The 16,294-nt window shown below is 39.5% G+C and overlaps 1 protein-coding gene across 1 annotated transcript in view; it reads right to left on the minus strand.

Moving 5' to 3' along the window:
• Positions 1 to 16,294, minus strand: part of KIF13A (kinesin family member 13A) — a 96,660-nt gene that overhangs the window by 15,263 nt on the left and 65,103 nt on the right. Inside the window, 12 exon segments of the mRNA XM_008568477.1 lie at positions 290 to 442; positions 1,002 to 1,094; positions 1,833 to 2,009; positions 2,872 to 2,886; positions 2,996 to 3,045; positions 3,403 to 3,458; positions 5,212 to 5,338; positions 6,575 to 6,674; positions 11,662 to 11,808; positions 11,981 to 12,113; positions 13,480 to 13,631; positions 15,641 to 15,814. Coding sequence (XP_008566699.1) covers positions 290 to 442; positions 1,002 to 1,094; positions 1,833 to 2,009; positions 2,872 to 2,886; positions 2,996 to 3,045; positions 3,403 to 3,458; positions 5,212 to 5,338; positions 6,575 to 6,674; positions 11,662 to 11,808; positions 11,981 to 12,113; positions 13,480 to 13,631; positions 15,641 to 15,814 — 1,377 coding nt within the window.

A 16,294-nucleotide genomic window follows, 5' to 3' on the forward strand; every position in this document is an offset into this window, starting at 1 on the left:
GGGATTACAACAGTATTTTCCCCAGGGGGTTATCTTAAAGATTAAATGAAATAATGTATCTAAATTACTCAGGCACAGTGCTTGGCAAGTAGAAAGTATTCAATAAAAAGTTAGCCATTATTTTTATTTTTGTTACTATTTTGTCAGAGTCCTTTCTCTAATGAGATTGCTACTCAAGCGCTCTTTCTCTGATACATTTAGAGTGGTGTTTGGTAAATAAATTCATCTCTGTCCCCTGGGGGTGAAGGCTGATGCTCTCACCCTTCGGTCTGGAGATTCAGTTACTTGCCTGCCGGAGCCGTTCAAGACTCAGAATGTTCTCCACCTGCAGTACGCCGCGAGTGTACTTCTCAATGTACGTCTCCCCGTCCCACGTGCCCTCATTCTCACTCCTTGCTGCCAGGAGAGCCAGCGTTTCCCGGTCCTCGATCTCCTCGGTTGCCTAAAGGGACAAGAAGGAAATGACAGTACTTTTATGTAAACAATGTTATGTTTTGTTTTGTAGAAAAGAAAGAAAACACTTTTATTATTGAATAAGCATAATACCACACTGCAATGCACATCACAGGCAGTCTGCTAATGAGAATGCAAAGAAAGAGAGAAATCCCTCTTTTATGTAACCAAGCACATACAATCCATTATATACACAGTCTCAAGATAAATGATAACTTGTCCTCATGTACGAGGACTTGGCAGTACCATTTGCTATACATTCTCTCATAGTTCGTCCCAGGTTCACTTGGGTTTTTTTTTGGCAATGGCCATCTGTGTTGGTTAATTGCCATTATCTGAAAGGAAAACAAAACGTCCTATCTCTAACACAAGCGGTCGTTACAACTGGGAACAAAGCACCTTAGATGAACTCCCAAGGTGACAGAGAGAGAGGGAGTGAACAATGTTTTCATCAAGAGTGTGGTGAGAAAATACTTTCAAAGTCTGAAGAATGAACACATTCTCCATTATTTACATATCAATATTTTAAAAAGTAGTATATATTTTACCTTTGGTATATTGGATACTATTTCATAGGTTACACCACAGGAATAAAATATATTTTTCAATGATATTCTCCTCTTCAAACTCTGTGTGAAACTCTGGTAGAAAAGGAAAGCTGGGTTAAGCTACGTGATAAATGCAAGTAATTTAGTATTTCACAAATTGTAAACATATCATATGTTACCATGTTTTTAGTACACACACACACTACTCAGCAAAACAGAAAAAAATTGAACCTAATAATTTTGTCTCCAAACCCTCAGGGATAGTAATATCCAGCTATTAGTCAGGCAGGATTCACATGACAGAATTTGCAGCATATTCAGGGTTTCTGTGGATGCTGCGCTCTCATCTGCAGCCTCCTCTTAATCTCTCCAGCGTTTCACCCATCTTCCCTGGCATAGTCAGAAGAACACTGGAAAGGATCAGTTGTGCTGGTAGCACCTTTGAGATAAGATCTGGCAAAGCCGCAGGAGAGGGATTTATTTGGAGTCTGCATTTTGTCCTGGTTTTTTTGCTAACCTTATTGGACCTGGCATTTAACCTCTCAGTCTCAATTTTTTCATTTTTCAAACAGTGAAATGTCATAGCTCCACTGCCTGCTAGATTATGGCTCTCTAATCAGTCAAGATGGACAAGTCCTTTGGACATTTACCTCTGCTATCCTCACACCTCCTCATTTTGGATAAATCAGAGTCTGACTCTAACTTGGCCAGTGTGGACACAGTTTGCACATGCACTGCATTAGTGCCACAAAACTCTAATTTGTGAGAGAGAGAGAAAGAAAAAAACTTTGAGCTCAGAGCCACAATAGCAGAATCAGTCCCTGTTACTACCTGTTTGTTGTAAATATTGGCTGCAATCCGTTTTCGTAATACTAACTCCATAGCAGCCGGGCGGCTGAGTTGGACTGTGGTCTTCACAATTAGGTAAATCCTTTCATTCTGTGGTGTGACCCTATTCAAGTGAACAGAATCATGCACTGAGGAATCCCAAGAGGCTGTGGCTGAAACCTAGGAGTGGGGAAGGACGGGGAGATGGAAAAAGACACAACTCAGGTGTGGAAGTTGTACATGACACACTACAGAAAGGATATACATTCAGCTCAATATAATCAAATAGATTTCTTTTCTCACCTTTTTATTGTTTTTATTTTTTAGGTTGTCTCTGTTTATTTTTGGCAAGAAAAATCCTCAAGAGTTAACACAGCATGATCTTTTCCCAGAGGTGCGCTGAGGGAAGGAGTGTCTAAGGGCATCTCCGAGCTAGCTTATAGAAACACTGCTTCTACCAAGAGCTGCTGGGCACATTCCCTGGGGAAAAGCTGGTTGTTCCATCACTCCTCCTCTCCCACAGCCATCTCAGTGGGGTGAGTGGCCATCTGTCCTTCAGTGGGAATGAGTTAGGGAGAGAACAGGCAACAGAGGAGACAGACTAGGGATGACCACAAAGTGGAATGGGCCCTATCCCCTGGACCTGGGGAGGTGGAGCAAAGCCTGAATTAGGGATCAGACTACAACATGTTAAAGAACCAGGATTAGCACCTACTTGAAGGGCACCCTCCCTAGGCTAAAGATCAGGAACCAGTATTGCAGCCAGGGCTTGCCTCCCAGAGGCCTTTCCTGGGGGGCTCATCCTGGGAGGAGTCAGTGGGGGGCATCCACCTGCCCCCCGCACAGCATCTCAGCTCTGTCACGTGAAGTGAGGTTTCCTGTTTCCTCACCCTTTAGAATGATAACACAAATGTTCTATTTTTTTTTTTTAAAGTCCCTAGTCCTCTTCCCCAAAGCAGACTACAGCAGTTTAATGGGAAGAAAGCCAAGCAGGCTTGTGCGCTAATCTGAAGCCCTTTCAGAGAACCCTGGGGGTAGTTACCTCATCATCACTGTGCTTGTAAAAAAAAAAGTTACCGTTATAACACATTGAAAACCATTGTTCTAGGTTTGCTCAGGAATAATCTAACTGCCATAGTAAGGGACAACTCTTAATGCAAGGTTACAGTGTGATCACTTCTGGCATCAAAATTACTGGGGTCGGGAGCAAAGCCCACTAGTCATTAATGCAGATTCTTAGCCAACATGAAAGAGTCAGAATCTCTGGGGGTGATTACTATGCCAGATAATTCTATGTCTATTAATGTTTCAGAGCAACTGATTTAATATTCTTATATGCAGTTCTCAATCTCCCCAAGTGCTTTCTCTTTTTTATTAGATGTCCACATCTCTCTTCCAGTGTTTCTACATGTCATGCTTTTATATATTTGACCACACCAAAAATGTCACCTCAATATCGCATTATATACAAATGATTAGGAAAGTGATTTAAGGATCAAAATAATGTGAGTCTGAATAGATTCCAAACCTTAATTAAATGTGATAACCCCTGGAACTTTAAGCATCTACTTACCATTCAAATCAAGGAAGAGAACTGGTATGTGGGTTTCCATTCCAGGAGGTGGGATCCTAAATTTAGTAACAAAATTTAATCATAGCAAAATATGTGTTTTACATCCTGTTAGATAATCAAACACTTGCAGAGCTATGGAAAGTAGAAGAGAACCACCATGGAGACGCAGGTTGTATTAATGAAGTACTTTCAAATTTCTTGACTTCCCTGTTAACATGAATCATGGAAATTATGTGACTCACATAAAACAACTACCAGTTATATGAATTACACGTAATTAATTGAAACAAAGATTATTTGAAGACTTTGTAAAAATAACTCCAGTGATAGGGAAAAGGGAGTGGGTTATTGTTAGAGTGGTAACAGGGACAGGATCAGCGCCTAGAGGAAGCAAACAAAAGGGACAAGACTTAAAAGGTCAAAGGAGGAGAGAATGAATGATGTGTGAAAGGAGGTAGGGTCATGTGCAGGAGAGACCAAACAGTGTTTTATCCAAAACTGGCCCAGCTACACCAGAATTACCCCAGAGACCTCTTAAAAGGAAGAGTCCTGGGCCCGTTCTTCCTCTTCTGAATCTGAATAACTAGAGATGGGACCCACGACTACATTTTATGAACACTCAAGATGACTGGAAGTTTGATAACACCTCAAATGAGAGAAACTGAGGTAAGGAGAAGGACTGCCTAGAGAGGGTTTTGAGGAACAGAGTAAGGTTGGGAACAAGCTGGCTACCTATGATAAGTGGCCGGTAGATATACTACATGTGACTACAGGATTCCAGCACAACAGCAGAATCTCCAGGGAGAAACATTAGGTTAGAAATCATGTGCCTGTAAACTCAGATTTTCTAGTTTCATAAAATAGACCATGAAATCAGTTACATTGCCATTTATCATTAGAGACACAAATAATATCACTAATTTTTCTATACCTGTACAAAAAAGACTATTTGGGCATATGTACTCTGTATTGAAAAGGAATCTGATTTTTCTTAAATGCTCAAGACACTTGAGAGTAATGAGCAGTGGCAGCAGCTACCATTCAATGAATGGGCAGGAAAGGTATTTTATATGCATTATAACGTACAAGGTTATATTATAATACAAAAGGTATTTTGTATACACTATCCCTAATTCTCACAACACTACCAAAAAGGGAGCTCCACTAACAAATTAAGATATATGCATTATAACGTACAAGGTTATATTATAATACAAAAGGTATTTGGTATACACTATCCCTAATTCTCACAACACTACCAAAAAGGGAGCTCCACTAACAAATTAAGAATAAAGCCTCAGAAAAAGTAAAGGGAATATACTTAAGAGCTGAAGCTGGAAACTAAATCCAGATCTAGAATACCATGCTGATTCTCATCAGCATACCTAGGATTGCCTGGTCAATCAATTTATTAATAGATCATCATTTATGTAGTGCTTAAGTGCCTACTCTATGCTAGTTACCAAACTAAGCAGGTACTAGTGCAAATAAGAAGATATATTTTTCTGTCCTCTTCAAGTATACTCTGGAAACATCACTTTTTGAGCCAAAATAAAAAAATTTCTGGAGATTAGGGAGCAATGCCCAAGTTCCTTATGCAGAGAAATGGGGAGGCATAGTATTTGATTCCTGGCCAGGTAATCAATGCTCTCTGGCTTCCTGTGGGAGGAAGCTGGCTGCAGTGGGGAAGGGAGCAGTTCAATTATGTAGCATTGACTGTGACAATGCTGGAAAGTCACTTGCATGGCTCTTGCCACAGGCAATCTGTACCATCCCACCAGGCCTGCATAGAAGGCAGGGTGGCCTTACCAGTCGGCAGGTGCCCCTGGAATCCCGCTGCCTGGAGCTGGCACCAGAACGGCGTTCCTCTCCTCAGTCAGTCCCACCCACTGCTCCACAAGCCGGGCTTCCCGCTCCACATCGTCCTCTGTTTTCTCTGCAGAACAAAAGGAGGGGATGAGCATCAACAACAAAGTACGACTTCTAAATTTAAAATAAACAGATTTTTACCCAGTGAAAATCACCCATGAGCAGCTTAAATATCCACTATGTTCCAAAAAATTGAGGCTTCAAAGTTGAAGCATGGGCATCCAGAGGAGCAAGGAGAGGCTACGACACCAGCTTAAGGTACCACAAGACAGAAAGAGTGAAAAGAGCATTGGAACAGCAACTAGAAGACTCAGGTTATGTTACTGGTTCTGTAATTTGGGAAAGTCATTCAACAGATGAGTCTTGGTTCCCTAATCTGTCAAACAGGGACAATACAAGTCATGTCTACCTCACACACTTGTTGAAAGAAAATTAAATGATGGATACAACATTGCTTTATAAAATCGTCCATCATTTTATAGATAAAGGATTAAAAAACACCTGTACCTTACTCTATAAAAGCAACTTTATTTTCCTTCATGCTCATTACTAAAGGGATTTTGATATATCTTGAAATCTGCTCACCCATAATTTTATTCTGGGGCTCTCTGGGTATAAAGTAAGTTTTCATTAGCGGGCTGAGCACATACACAAACCAACACCACACACTGAGCCAAGATGTGTTCCTGAGAGAGAATATTTGCTAACTTCTATATGAAATGGATTAACATTCTGGATGTGTTCTTTGGTGCAGAATCAACCACAATGAGCAGGCCATGAAGTCTGGATGAGAGACTAAGGATTTTAAGAGCAAATTTCTGCTCTGGAATCCAAGCGACTGTTGCCAGCATAAGCAAACTGCACCTTGGAGCAGAGTGGCAGCGAGCACAGTGTCAGAAGCCACCCTGAACTAGCTGAGTGCATGGCTCTGGCCCAACAGTAGCTGGGCACTGACCTACCAAGTGGTGTGGTTTTAGAAGTGACCCTTTGGCTGCTGTAAGTCTTAGGTTCTGGTGCCTGGAATATCTCGTATTGACATGTTGGTATTGATCACATTGGCATTCATCAAAACAAAATTTGAGCTTGACATTTAATGCTAGTTTTATGACATTACTTAGAGTTTTATGAAAACTTAACTTTCAAATTTGGAGCCTTCTTAAACCAACAATGTACGATACGATTCTATAATTATTACAAGTTCAAAAAATTGAGATACTACTGTTCACTAAGAGAAGAAAACAACCTATCCCCATTGTGCGGAAGTGAAAAACCTACTCCCAGGAAAGGACTGAATGTCACATACCTTTTTTATTGCTGACTTTTTTAATCTGTTCATCTAAGTATTCTCGTCGTTTAATGAGTGCATCTGACCACCTCTCTCTTACACAGTTTAAGTCTTCTTCCTGCCATCAGAGAGGGAAAATATTTTCCTGTAGAGTGCACAGACAACTATTTCTTTTTTTAAAAAAAGATGTTTAAATTGATTAGGAAACTTCTCATTAGGAAAGGCCATTGAACACTGCTGTGTTATTAAATATGCAAGAAAGCAAAGAGGCCTCGGGAATAATGCATGCTGATCAAGGATGCCGTTACCCAGAAATCAGAGCCCCTAGATCTCTGAAAGGATAATTATACTTAAAAGCAAGACAAGCTCAAACTATACCAGCTGTCAGATGATTTTTACACTGTGTATGTACATAAGTACGTATGTGTGTATTTAAGACGTAGCTATTCATTGAAGGATTTAGGTTCCAAACAGGACATCATGAACACAGCCCAAACCCTGTAATAGCAAGTGGAATGAAAAATGACAGGCATGTTCATAGTTCATAGTTTAATGGCCTAATAACATGTATTTTCTGAAATGCAAAGAACAGGTCAGCAGAGAACCTTTCTAACTTGCTGCAAAGCTTTTACTTCCAACTACCACGATGAGGTTAAATAAAACTCTCCCATGCAAAAACCCCAACATGCAGTCAGCCATGCTTTAAGAAATCCCAGAAGCAGCCACTGGATTTCACCATGAACAACGTGGCAGGAAGCGCACAAACACCCACAGGACGTTAGTCAATGGCATTGCTGAGATCCACAGGGATACTGACAGTTCCCCTGAAGTTTGTTTTTGTTCACTTGTTTTTTTTAGTAAAATTATGAGTAGGCAAAGAAAATCCATCAATTCTATTCAAACTGTTCTCTGACTTGCCTCATTCTAGTCTAAGCCTTAAGACTTTATAGGAAGAGTAGACACCTGAGGACCTCTGAAGCTTTACCTACAATGTACCCACATTTTATGTGTAGGAAGGCTCTCAGGGAAAATACTCTTTCAAAACTTGTGTGGAGAACCAGTACAAAGACTGGAAACCAAACCCAGAAAACTTCATCTTGGTTTGTTGCTTTGACCATTACAGTATTACCCCACGTTCCATGATATCAGGTCAGTGTTGACTAGACAAAATTTCACAGTTGGACTTACTTTTTTCCCCCTAGATTTTCAACAAGAAAAAGATGAGATTTAAATTCTACAGATTATGGAGAACTAAGCTTGGCCCTCATGAGAGAAGAAAACTGGCTAAGCAAAGTTATGTGCATAAAATGTCTTCAACTTTCCTATCCAGCAAAAGTCTTGTAAAGTAAAATGCCATATTACAACAATACTAGTCTCTTGGATGTAAGAAGCAAAGTGAAGTTTGGCATGGGAAAGACAAGAGTCTGCCTATGGATGGATAAATGCAATTTTTAAGATCACCAATTTTAATAGAATGATAATGGTCTTATTTAGCAAGGCTTTACAAGCTAGTAATTTGAGATGAAATAACAAAAATGCAGTATCTGGTTACAAATTTTGAATCAAGAGGGAAATCTATAGAAATAGTATTGTATCTCTGATTACATATAAAGCAAATCACAAGTGAGAAACTGCACATTCTCGCTCTACGGTCTTCCTTCGTCCTCCCTGGCTTCTGCTTTGCAAATGCTGGCAATTAGCAGCAGCTGTGCCCCATGCCACAGGATTGACAGCGGTAGCAATACCTGATAACTATCCATATCATCACCATCCTCATCATCTCTCTGGTAGGAAAAAAATAAACACAAACGACATGCATTTTGTTTCTCAAACAGCACACAGGGAAAATAATTCTTCAAGCTTAACACACGTTAATTACAATGGACAGCACACACAACATCAGCATAATAAAACATTTAATTGAATTTCTCAAACAGCACACAGGGAAAATAATTCTTCAAGCTCAACACACGTTAATTACAATGGACAGCACACACAACATCAGCATAATAAAACATTTAATTGAATCTCTAAAAGGTTTAATGGATTTAATTCAGTGGTCCATAATTTAAAGATTTTTTTCTTTTTTTTAATGAAGAGAGCAGTCATTTAAAAACAAGACCTCTCTTAGATGGAGATAGGAATCAACATCACTGGGCCAGGCCTTACTCCCTCATTAGGCAAATAGCAGTTGACAAGTATGTATGGGTGGGCTATATGAGATTTGGGATAGGTTTAGGGAAGACAGAACAGCAAAAACTACAGGGGACTTTGAAGCATCTTTCACCCAATCTTGGTTTTAACCATGAGGTAACTGAGGCCCTGAAGGATGAAATGATTTAACCCAAGGATCACACAGACAATGGCAGGTAGGACTAGAAGCCAGGTCTTTAGTCTCCAATTTCAGTGGTCTTTCTCTGCCCCATACCACTTTCACAGATGGAATCATTACAGGGGGAACCCTGGGAACTGAAGGCTACACACCTATATATGTACAAGGTTCTGTACATACACTACGGCAATAAAAGCACAGAGCACTGTTTTGAATAAATGGATCTACCAGTGTCCTCTATTAACCATAACAAACAGCTGAGAAAATCACAACTGTTCCAAAAACAAGGCAACATTTTGTAATAATTACATAAAGTAACAATTGTGGCCAAAAAAAAAATCACTGAAGAGAACAAAAGGGCTTTTGGTTGAAACGATTTTCCTTAGAAACAAGAATCTAGAAACTCTCAATTTAGATTTACTACTAAATCTTTTTTAATCACAGAAATGACGTTAACCTCCTTTTAAGAAAAAGTACTCTAAAAATATAGTTTAAATTATTTTTTATATCTATACTTCAAAATACATTGTTTTTTCTCTTTGTTTTAGTTTGGTAGCCATCTTGTTGGTTATATGACTGACAGTCTGAATGCAAGCCTAATCCTGAAGTAATTTATTTTGAACTAATGCTCCCTATTAAGGTAAAAGAACAAATAACTATAAAAATCATTAATTTTTAGACTGCGTAGGTAGTCTAAAAATTCTATTAACTGAGAACTAGTCTGTGCTTTCATGATGTAAAACCATCACAAAATCAGCACATTCTGTACTGGCTTCAGCTACGGCATCAGAATAATTCTAAAGTGCTACGTCAACAACAAAAACAGTGACTAGACATGACTTTGAGCACGGCAGCAAAGAAAAAAAAAAGCCTTTAAAATATAGTCACAGTTCAAATTTGTATGGCTGGTACCATGCTCCTAAAAAGAGCACACAGCACTGGGAAAAGGCTAATATTTTAAAGCTCACATTTAAAGCACAAATAATTAATCTTTATAACGGTCCTCAAATAGGTCGGTTGATGATCCATATGCTCGGTTTAGGACACACAAACTCAATGTTTTATATAACATCAGAGATTTATGAAGCCACAAAATTTTATGGCAGAAAGGGACCTCAGAGAATTAAGTCTACCTTATAATTTTGGAGAAGGGAAAAAGGGAACTCAAATTTTAAATTACCCAGTTTAAGAACCCAGGTCTCCTGACTCCAAGTCTAGTGCTCTCTCTTTCAACCAAGCCCTGCAGCCACCCCAGGAGCTGACAGCCAAGTGAGGGACTGAACTGGGATGATTTACCTACAATTTCCTGTTCCCCAGGCTGCAAATGCACAAGAAGTTGGGTTGGAGAAGCCTCCCAAAACAGAGTGGATCCTGTCCTTGCATCTTTTTTCGTATTTTGAATTAAGGATGGACAGACTTTGAGAGCTGCAGGGAATTTTGGCCTTGAAGAGGGAAAATGTCTGACAGAGGTGTGCCTTCCTTAAAGCCCAATAGTCTGTGCACTGATTTTTAGCTTTCAGAATGATCTTTGCCTGAATGCCATGAAGACAAAAGGACACTGAGACAGAAGATGAATCATTCTCACGATTGGGTGGGCTCATGCCCAGATCCCACAGAGAAATAGGGGAGAAATGTCCCCCTGTCATGATATGGAGAGTGTTCCCTATAACACGGCAGTGAGGGAGGCAAAATTTAATGGTCTGATGCTCCCCAGTCCCTCTTATCTGGTAGTAAACTGGGCACTCAGTGAAGCACATGCATTCCTTTAGGCTACTGGGTGACAAGTTCCTCATTTTAGAGTTTATTCTTATAGAGTACTGGAGAGTTCTGGCTGGTAATACAAAGTTCAATTCTTACAGGTTTTCACCTTTTTATTTTTTATTTTATTTTTTATTATTTATTTATTTTGTCTTTTTTTCCGTGTCCGGCAACAGATCGCAACCCTCAGTGTTGCCCCCGTACCGGATTTTTTTATTATTTATTTATTTTGTCTTTTTTTCCGTGTCCGGCAACAGATCGCAACCCTCAGTGTTGCCCCCGTACAGGACCAGGGACCGGCAACGGGATTGCAACCCTCGGTGTTGCTCCCGCGCCTCGCTCTGCCAGCGAGGGGGAACCGGTCTGTATGTGGGATCCGAACCCTCGGGCGGGAGCGCCGCCACGCTTCCCAAGCGGCACACTTATCCAGTGCGCCACCGGGCCGGCCCCACCTTTTTATTTTTTAAATGAGAACGTAAGATTTAGGAAATGGAGATTTAATGGACAAAAAATGATCATGAGGATAGCTTTTCATTACTTTTTATTTTTTAAATGAGAATGTAAGATTTAGGAAATGGAGATTTAATGGACAAAAAATGATCATGAGGATAGCTTTTCATTAAAAAAAAAAGTAGTAAAGCTTTCAAAGAACTGTTTAATTATGACAGTGCATGGTGGTAAGTTTATAATATTAATAAAAGTGGACACGTCAGAGAGCAATGCCAAATATCCAACATATTTTGGGCCAGACATAAAGAAAAACCTGTCTAAAGTAAATGAGTACTATAGCATTAATGTGTGTGTGTGTTTATAAATAAATTAATCAACACTAAGCAAACATAGTATTTTAAATCTAGAAAAAAGGCAATGGATGGAAAAGTGCATTGGGGGAATATATACAGTTAAGGCAAGGAGTCTCATATTCCCAAATAGGTCCCCATCATAGATCATTAACTGCCTCGTTTCTACATTAACCATCCTTTGTTAAACACTATTTAAAATCTGTTTGTCTTACCTGGTAACTGTCCAGCCCTCTTTGGAGTTTGGTGGACCTGGCAGTTACACAGCCAATGGACACTGACAAGATAGCTTCGACCATAAGTGGCAGTGTCCCTGAATGCTGGACAGGCTTTACTGTGACTTGCACTCTACGGGAATGACCCTGCAGAGGTGGAGGTAGGGGTGGGAGCATGACACCAAGAATAAGAATGGGAAGGGATGGGAGATGAAGATAAAGATAAAAGCATTAGGGAACAAAGATACAAATAATTAGAAAATTCCCAGAAATTGTAAGAGTGGGACAGAAAGTAAACATGAAAAAGCAAACTCAGTACCTGTCTGAGTTGAAAGATGCCTCCTGTGTTGACATCTTTTGCCTGATGAAGTTCGACTGCAGCATATTCCCCTAGCTCATTCAATTCTAATATGGAGATCCACATTTCTATTCTTCGAGTTACTTCATTCCACCTGCAAAAACACATTCCAACAAGCAACAATGTCATTGTCCAAGGATGCTATTAGTAATGAGTAATAAGTTACCATTCACCAAGCACTTACTATGTGCTAGGCCCTGTATCATGTTTGTTACACACATTATTTCCTTATTAAAATCTCAAAACAACCCTGTGGCATAGGTTCTTTTTCTTTATGTCATTGAGGTATAACTTGCATTCAGTTAAATGCCCAGATTGCAAGGATAGAGTCAGACAAGTTTTGACAAATGCATATACCTGGGTAACCCACCTCATCACCACCTCAGAAAGTTTGCTCATGCCCTTTCTCAATCCCCATACTCCCATAGCAGCTGTGTAGCCTCATAGATTAGTTTTGCCCATTCTAGAACTTCATCTAAATGGAATCATGCAGTATGTACTGTTTTGTGTCTGGCTTCTTTCATTCAGCATAATGTTTCTGAGGTTCATCCAAATGTATATCAACAGTCCCTTTTTAATGCTGAGTAATATTCTATTGTATGAATAATACCACAGTTTGTTTATACATTCACCCACTGAAGTGCATCTGGGCTGTTTGCCATTTTGGGATACTGAAAATAAAGCTGCCATGAACATTTGTATACAACTCTGTATGTGGATTTATGTTTTCATTTCTTTTGAGTAAATACCTAGAAATGGGATTGTTGGGTCTCAAAAGAGGTAAATGATCAACTTTACAAGAAACTGCCAGTTCCCCCCATATTGTGGCTTGCCTATTCATTTTCATAATGATATTTTTTGATGAGCACAAGCTTTTAATTTTGATTAAGTCCAACTTAATTTTTTTCTTCTGCGGTTAGTGCTTTTTGTGGCCTTTCTAAGAATGTGTGTTTTCTTCTATAAGAATCTTGTTTTCTTCTATAAGCTTTACAGTTTTAGTTTTTGCATTTAAGGTTATAATCCTTTTGCAATTTAATTTTTTCAAATGGTGTGAATCAAGGTTGCTTTTTCTTCCATACAGATATGCAGTTGTTTTGGTCTCATTTGTTGAAATGACTTTTCTCTCCCCATTAAATTTCTTTGGTGTCTGGCAGTTCTTTTTATCATTCTCATTTTACAATGGAGTATGGTGTGAATCAAGGTTGCTTTTTCTTCCATACAGATATGCAGTTGTTTTGGTCTCATTTGTTGAAATGACTTTTTTCTCCCCATTAAATTTCTTTGGTGTCTGGCAGTTCTTTTTATCATTCTCATTTTACAATGGAGGAAACAGTTTCAGAGAGGTTAAGTCACTTGTCCAAAGTAACATTAGCAGTCTCTGGGTTCAAAGCCTGTAGTCTTCATCACTGTCCAAGTGCTAGTCTTGACCCTATGTCTAAAGCTCATAGCCAAGTACAAACCTGTCATGCAGTGTTCTTGTCTTAGCATGAAGAGAATCGACCTCCCAAATGGAGCTCCCATTTCCAGCACACCGGTGGCCCCATACTTCAATTGCCAGTGCTCCATCTGAAATGAACTCCAGGAATTCTTCTGTTACATTCACCACATAGTCCTGGGAGGAAGGAGTGCACAATAAGAATTTAAAGGAGTCTGTGAAATTTCCTTTTTATCTTTCAACTGTATATACATTTACTTTGGAGTATATTAGCCAGATCTTGACCTATCTCTTCTATTTTATAACCATAAAGAACCACAGAATATTAGATCTGGAAGGGGATTAGTGAGATAATTTAATTTAATCACTTTCTTTTATAAATGAGGAAACTACAGAAAGCAACTTGTCCAAAGTCTTCCTGCTTGTTAGTTGCAGAGCTGAATCTACATTCTCTTGCTCCTGACTCATTCTTAGGTCTACAGGACCACTCTTTCAGCTGGCACACAGACTAATTCAATGGATCATTCCTTGCCATGGCTTAGGAGACTAATAACCGAGTTAAATTTGTTAACTTCATGATTCTATGCTCTTGCTCCTAAGCTCTCATCCTAAAACAGAAACAGATGATTGTGAGGAAATGAATAATGAACTGGCCGAGAAGAGTGGGAAATCACCCAGAAAATGCACTAGGCAAGAAACCAAGCCGATTTCCTTTCCATTAGCCTCTCAGTGGAATCTCAGGTGGAGACATCTCTGTGACTATAATTTCTCAAAACAGCTGTGCTATATAATTAACTTCACACTATCTACTTTCTTATTGATTTTTTTTGGAGACAGACCCAGAATTTTAGAAGGAAAAGAAACTTCATGGTTAATTAGTACAATCTACACATTATACAGAGGAAAAAACTCCAAGGTCATACAGTAAACCCAGGGGTGATCTGGGAAACAGCTGTTAACCAGGATGCGCTTAAAAGTCAGATTCTGTCCTTCTAAATATGCAGCTTTGTGGCAAAGGAAGACGGAGAATATTTAAAAGAATACTTAGAGAACAACAACAACAGGGCTGGCCCCGTGGCTCACTTGGGAGAGTGCGGCGCTGGTAGTGCCAAGGCCACGGGTTCAGATCCTATATGGGGATGGCCGATGCGCTCATTGGCTGAGCGTGGTGCGGACGACACCGTGCTGAGTGTTAGGGTTAGCGATCCCCTTACTGGTCAAAAAAAAAAAAAAGAAAGAAAGAAAACAGCAACAACAAAAGACTAATAAAGATTTCGAGAAACTAACTTGGTGAATATAGGTAAAGAAATGTAGGCTGTTTTCAGGGGAAAAAAAGACTTGACAGTATTTACATACGTGAAATGCTATAGGTGATAGTATGGATTTGTTTTCTAAGTGTAGAGCCAGAAAGAATAGACACAGTTTGCAAAAGAAAGGGTCGTGAGTATCTATTAGGGATTGTCTCAGGAAAAACAAAATTACAGAGAGGACAGAGGTGGTCTTTCAGAAATGACTTGTTGGCAGTCCCATGTAAAAGCCAGGAAGGGTAGGTGATATCTCAAGGTAGGTCCAATCCAATTCACCACAAACTCACTTTTCCCATTTTATATTTTCTTTAAAAACTCCTTTGGTATATTGGAACATTAAGCTTAGAATGCTATGCTGTAGTCGAAAGAATGAGAAATATCTATAGCAACTTATATGTTAAGATGCCCACAATTCTGCAATATGTAATCCTGTTTTTATAAACCAATTTTTGCCCAAATTTATTTTTATTTTGCATACACAGGTTTTTTTGTTTATGTGTAAAATAATTTTTTAAGAAGTTATGTGAGCATGATGTACAACTGTATGTCTATGCCCATTCATGTGTATGTACATATGTTTATCACACACATACAAATGTCACAGAGCATAGAAAATAGCTTATTAAAAGGTGTAGTGAACTGTCATTGGCAGTTACACCTCTGGGGAACAAAATTGCTGGTTAAGATCTTTCAGATTTTGTTTTAAATATTTCTAAATTATTTGAATTTGCAATAAAGTACGTTTTGAAGTTAAAAAAACCAATAAACTATTACACTTAAAAAAAATTCTCATGGGAAAAACTCAGTTACAAGTAGATATTTGAACTGTTCCTAATTCCACTGCCTCTCACGTAGGTCACTTTGTAACGGCATCTGTACCTTACAGTGAGAGAAGGTCACTGTATACTGAGTATCCTTGGACTGTGGTGAGGGCACCTCGGGGTCCACCACTGGGGCAGCCACTGTAGACTCACACTGGTCCCAGAATGTGTACTGACAGAAGACGAAATTCGAAAGGCTTAAGGGCAGTCCAGTTGCCTCTTTAATTTTTACCTGAAAAGATTTTTAAAAACACAAATAAAACTCCCATAAATAAAACATCAAGGGCTGGCTGGTTAGCTCAGTTGGTTAGAGCTTGGTATTATAACACCAAGGTCAAGGGTTCGGATCCATGTACTGGCCAGGCTGAAACTTCATGGTTAATTAGTACAATCTACACATTATACAGAGGAAAAAACTCCAAGGTCATACAGTAAACCCAGGGGTGATCTGGGAAACAGCTGTTAACCAGGATGCGCTTAAAAGTCAGATTCTGTCCTTCTAAATATGCAGCTTTGTGGCAAAGGAAGACGGAGAATATTTAAAAGAATACTTAGAGAACAACAACAACAGGGCTGGCCCCGTGGCTCACTTGGGAGAGTGCGGCGCTGGTAGTGCCAAGGCCACGGGTTCAGATCCTATATGGGGATGGCCGATGCGCTCATTGGCTGAGCGTGGTGCGGACGACACCGTGCTGAGTGTTAGGGTTAGCGA

This window comes from Galeopterus variegatus, unplaced genomic scaffold (assembly GCF_000696425.1).
Source record: "Galeopterus variegatus unplaced genomic scaffold, G_variegatus-3.0.2 Scaffold412, whole genome shotgun sequence".
Taxonomy (NCBI): Eukaryota; Metazoa; Chordata; class Mammalia; order Dermoptera; family Cynocephalidae; genus Galeopterus; species Galeopterus variegatus.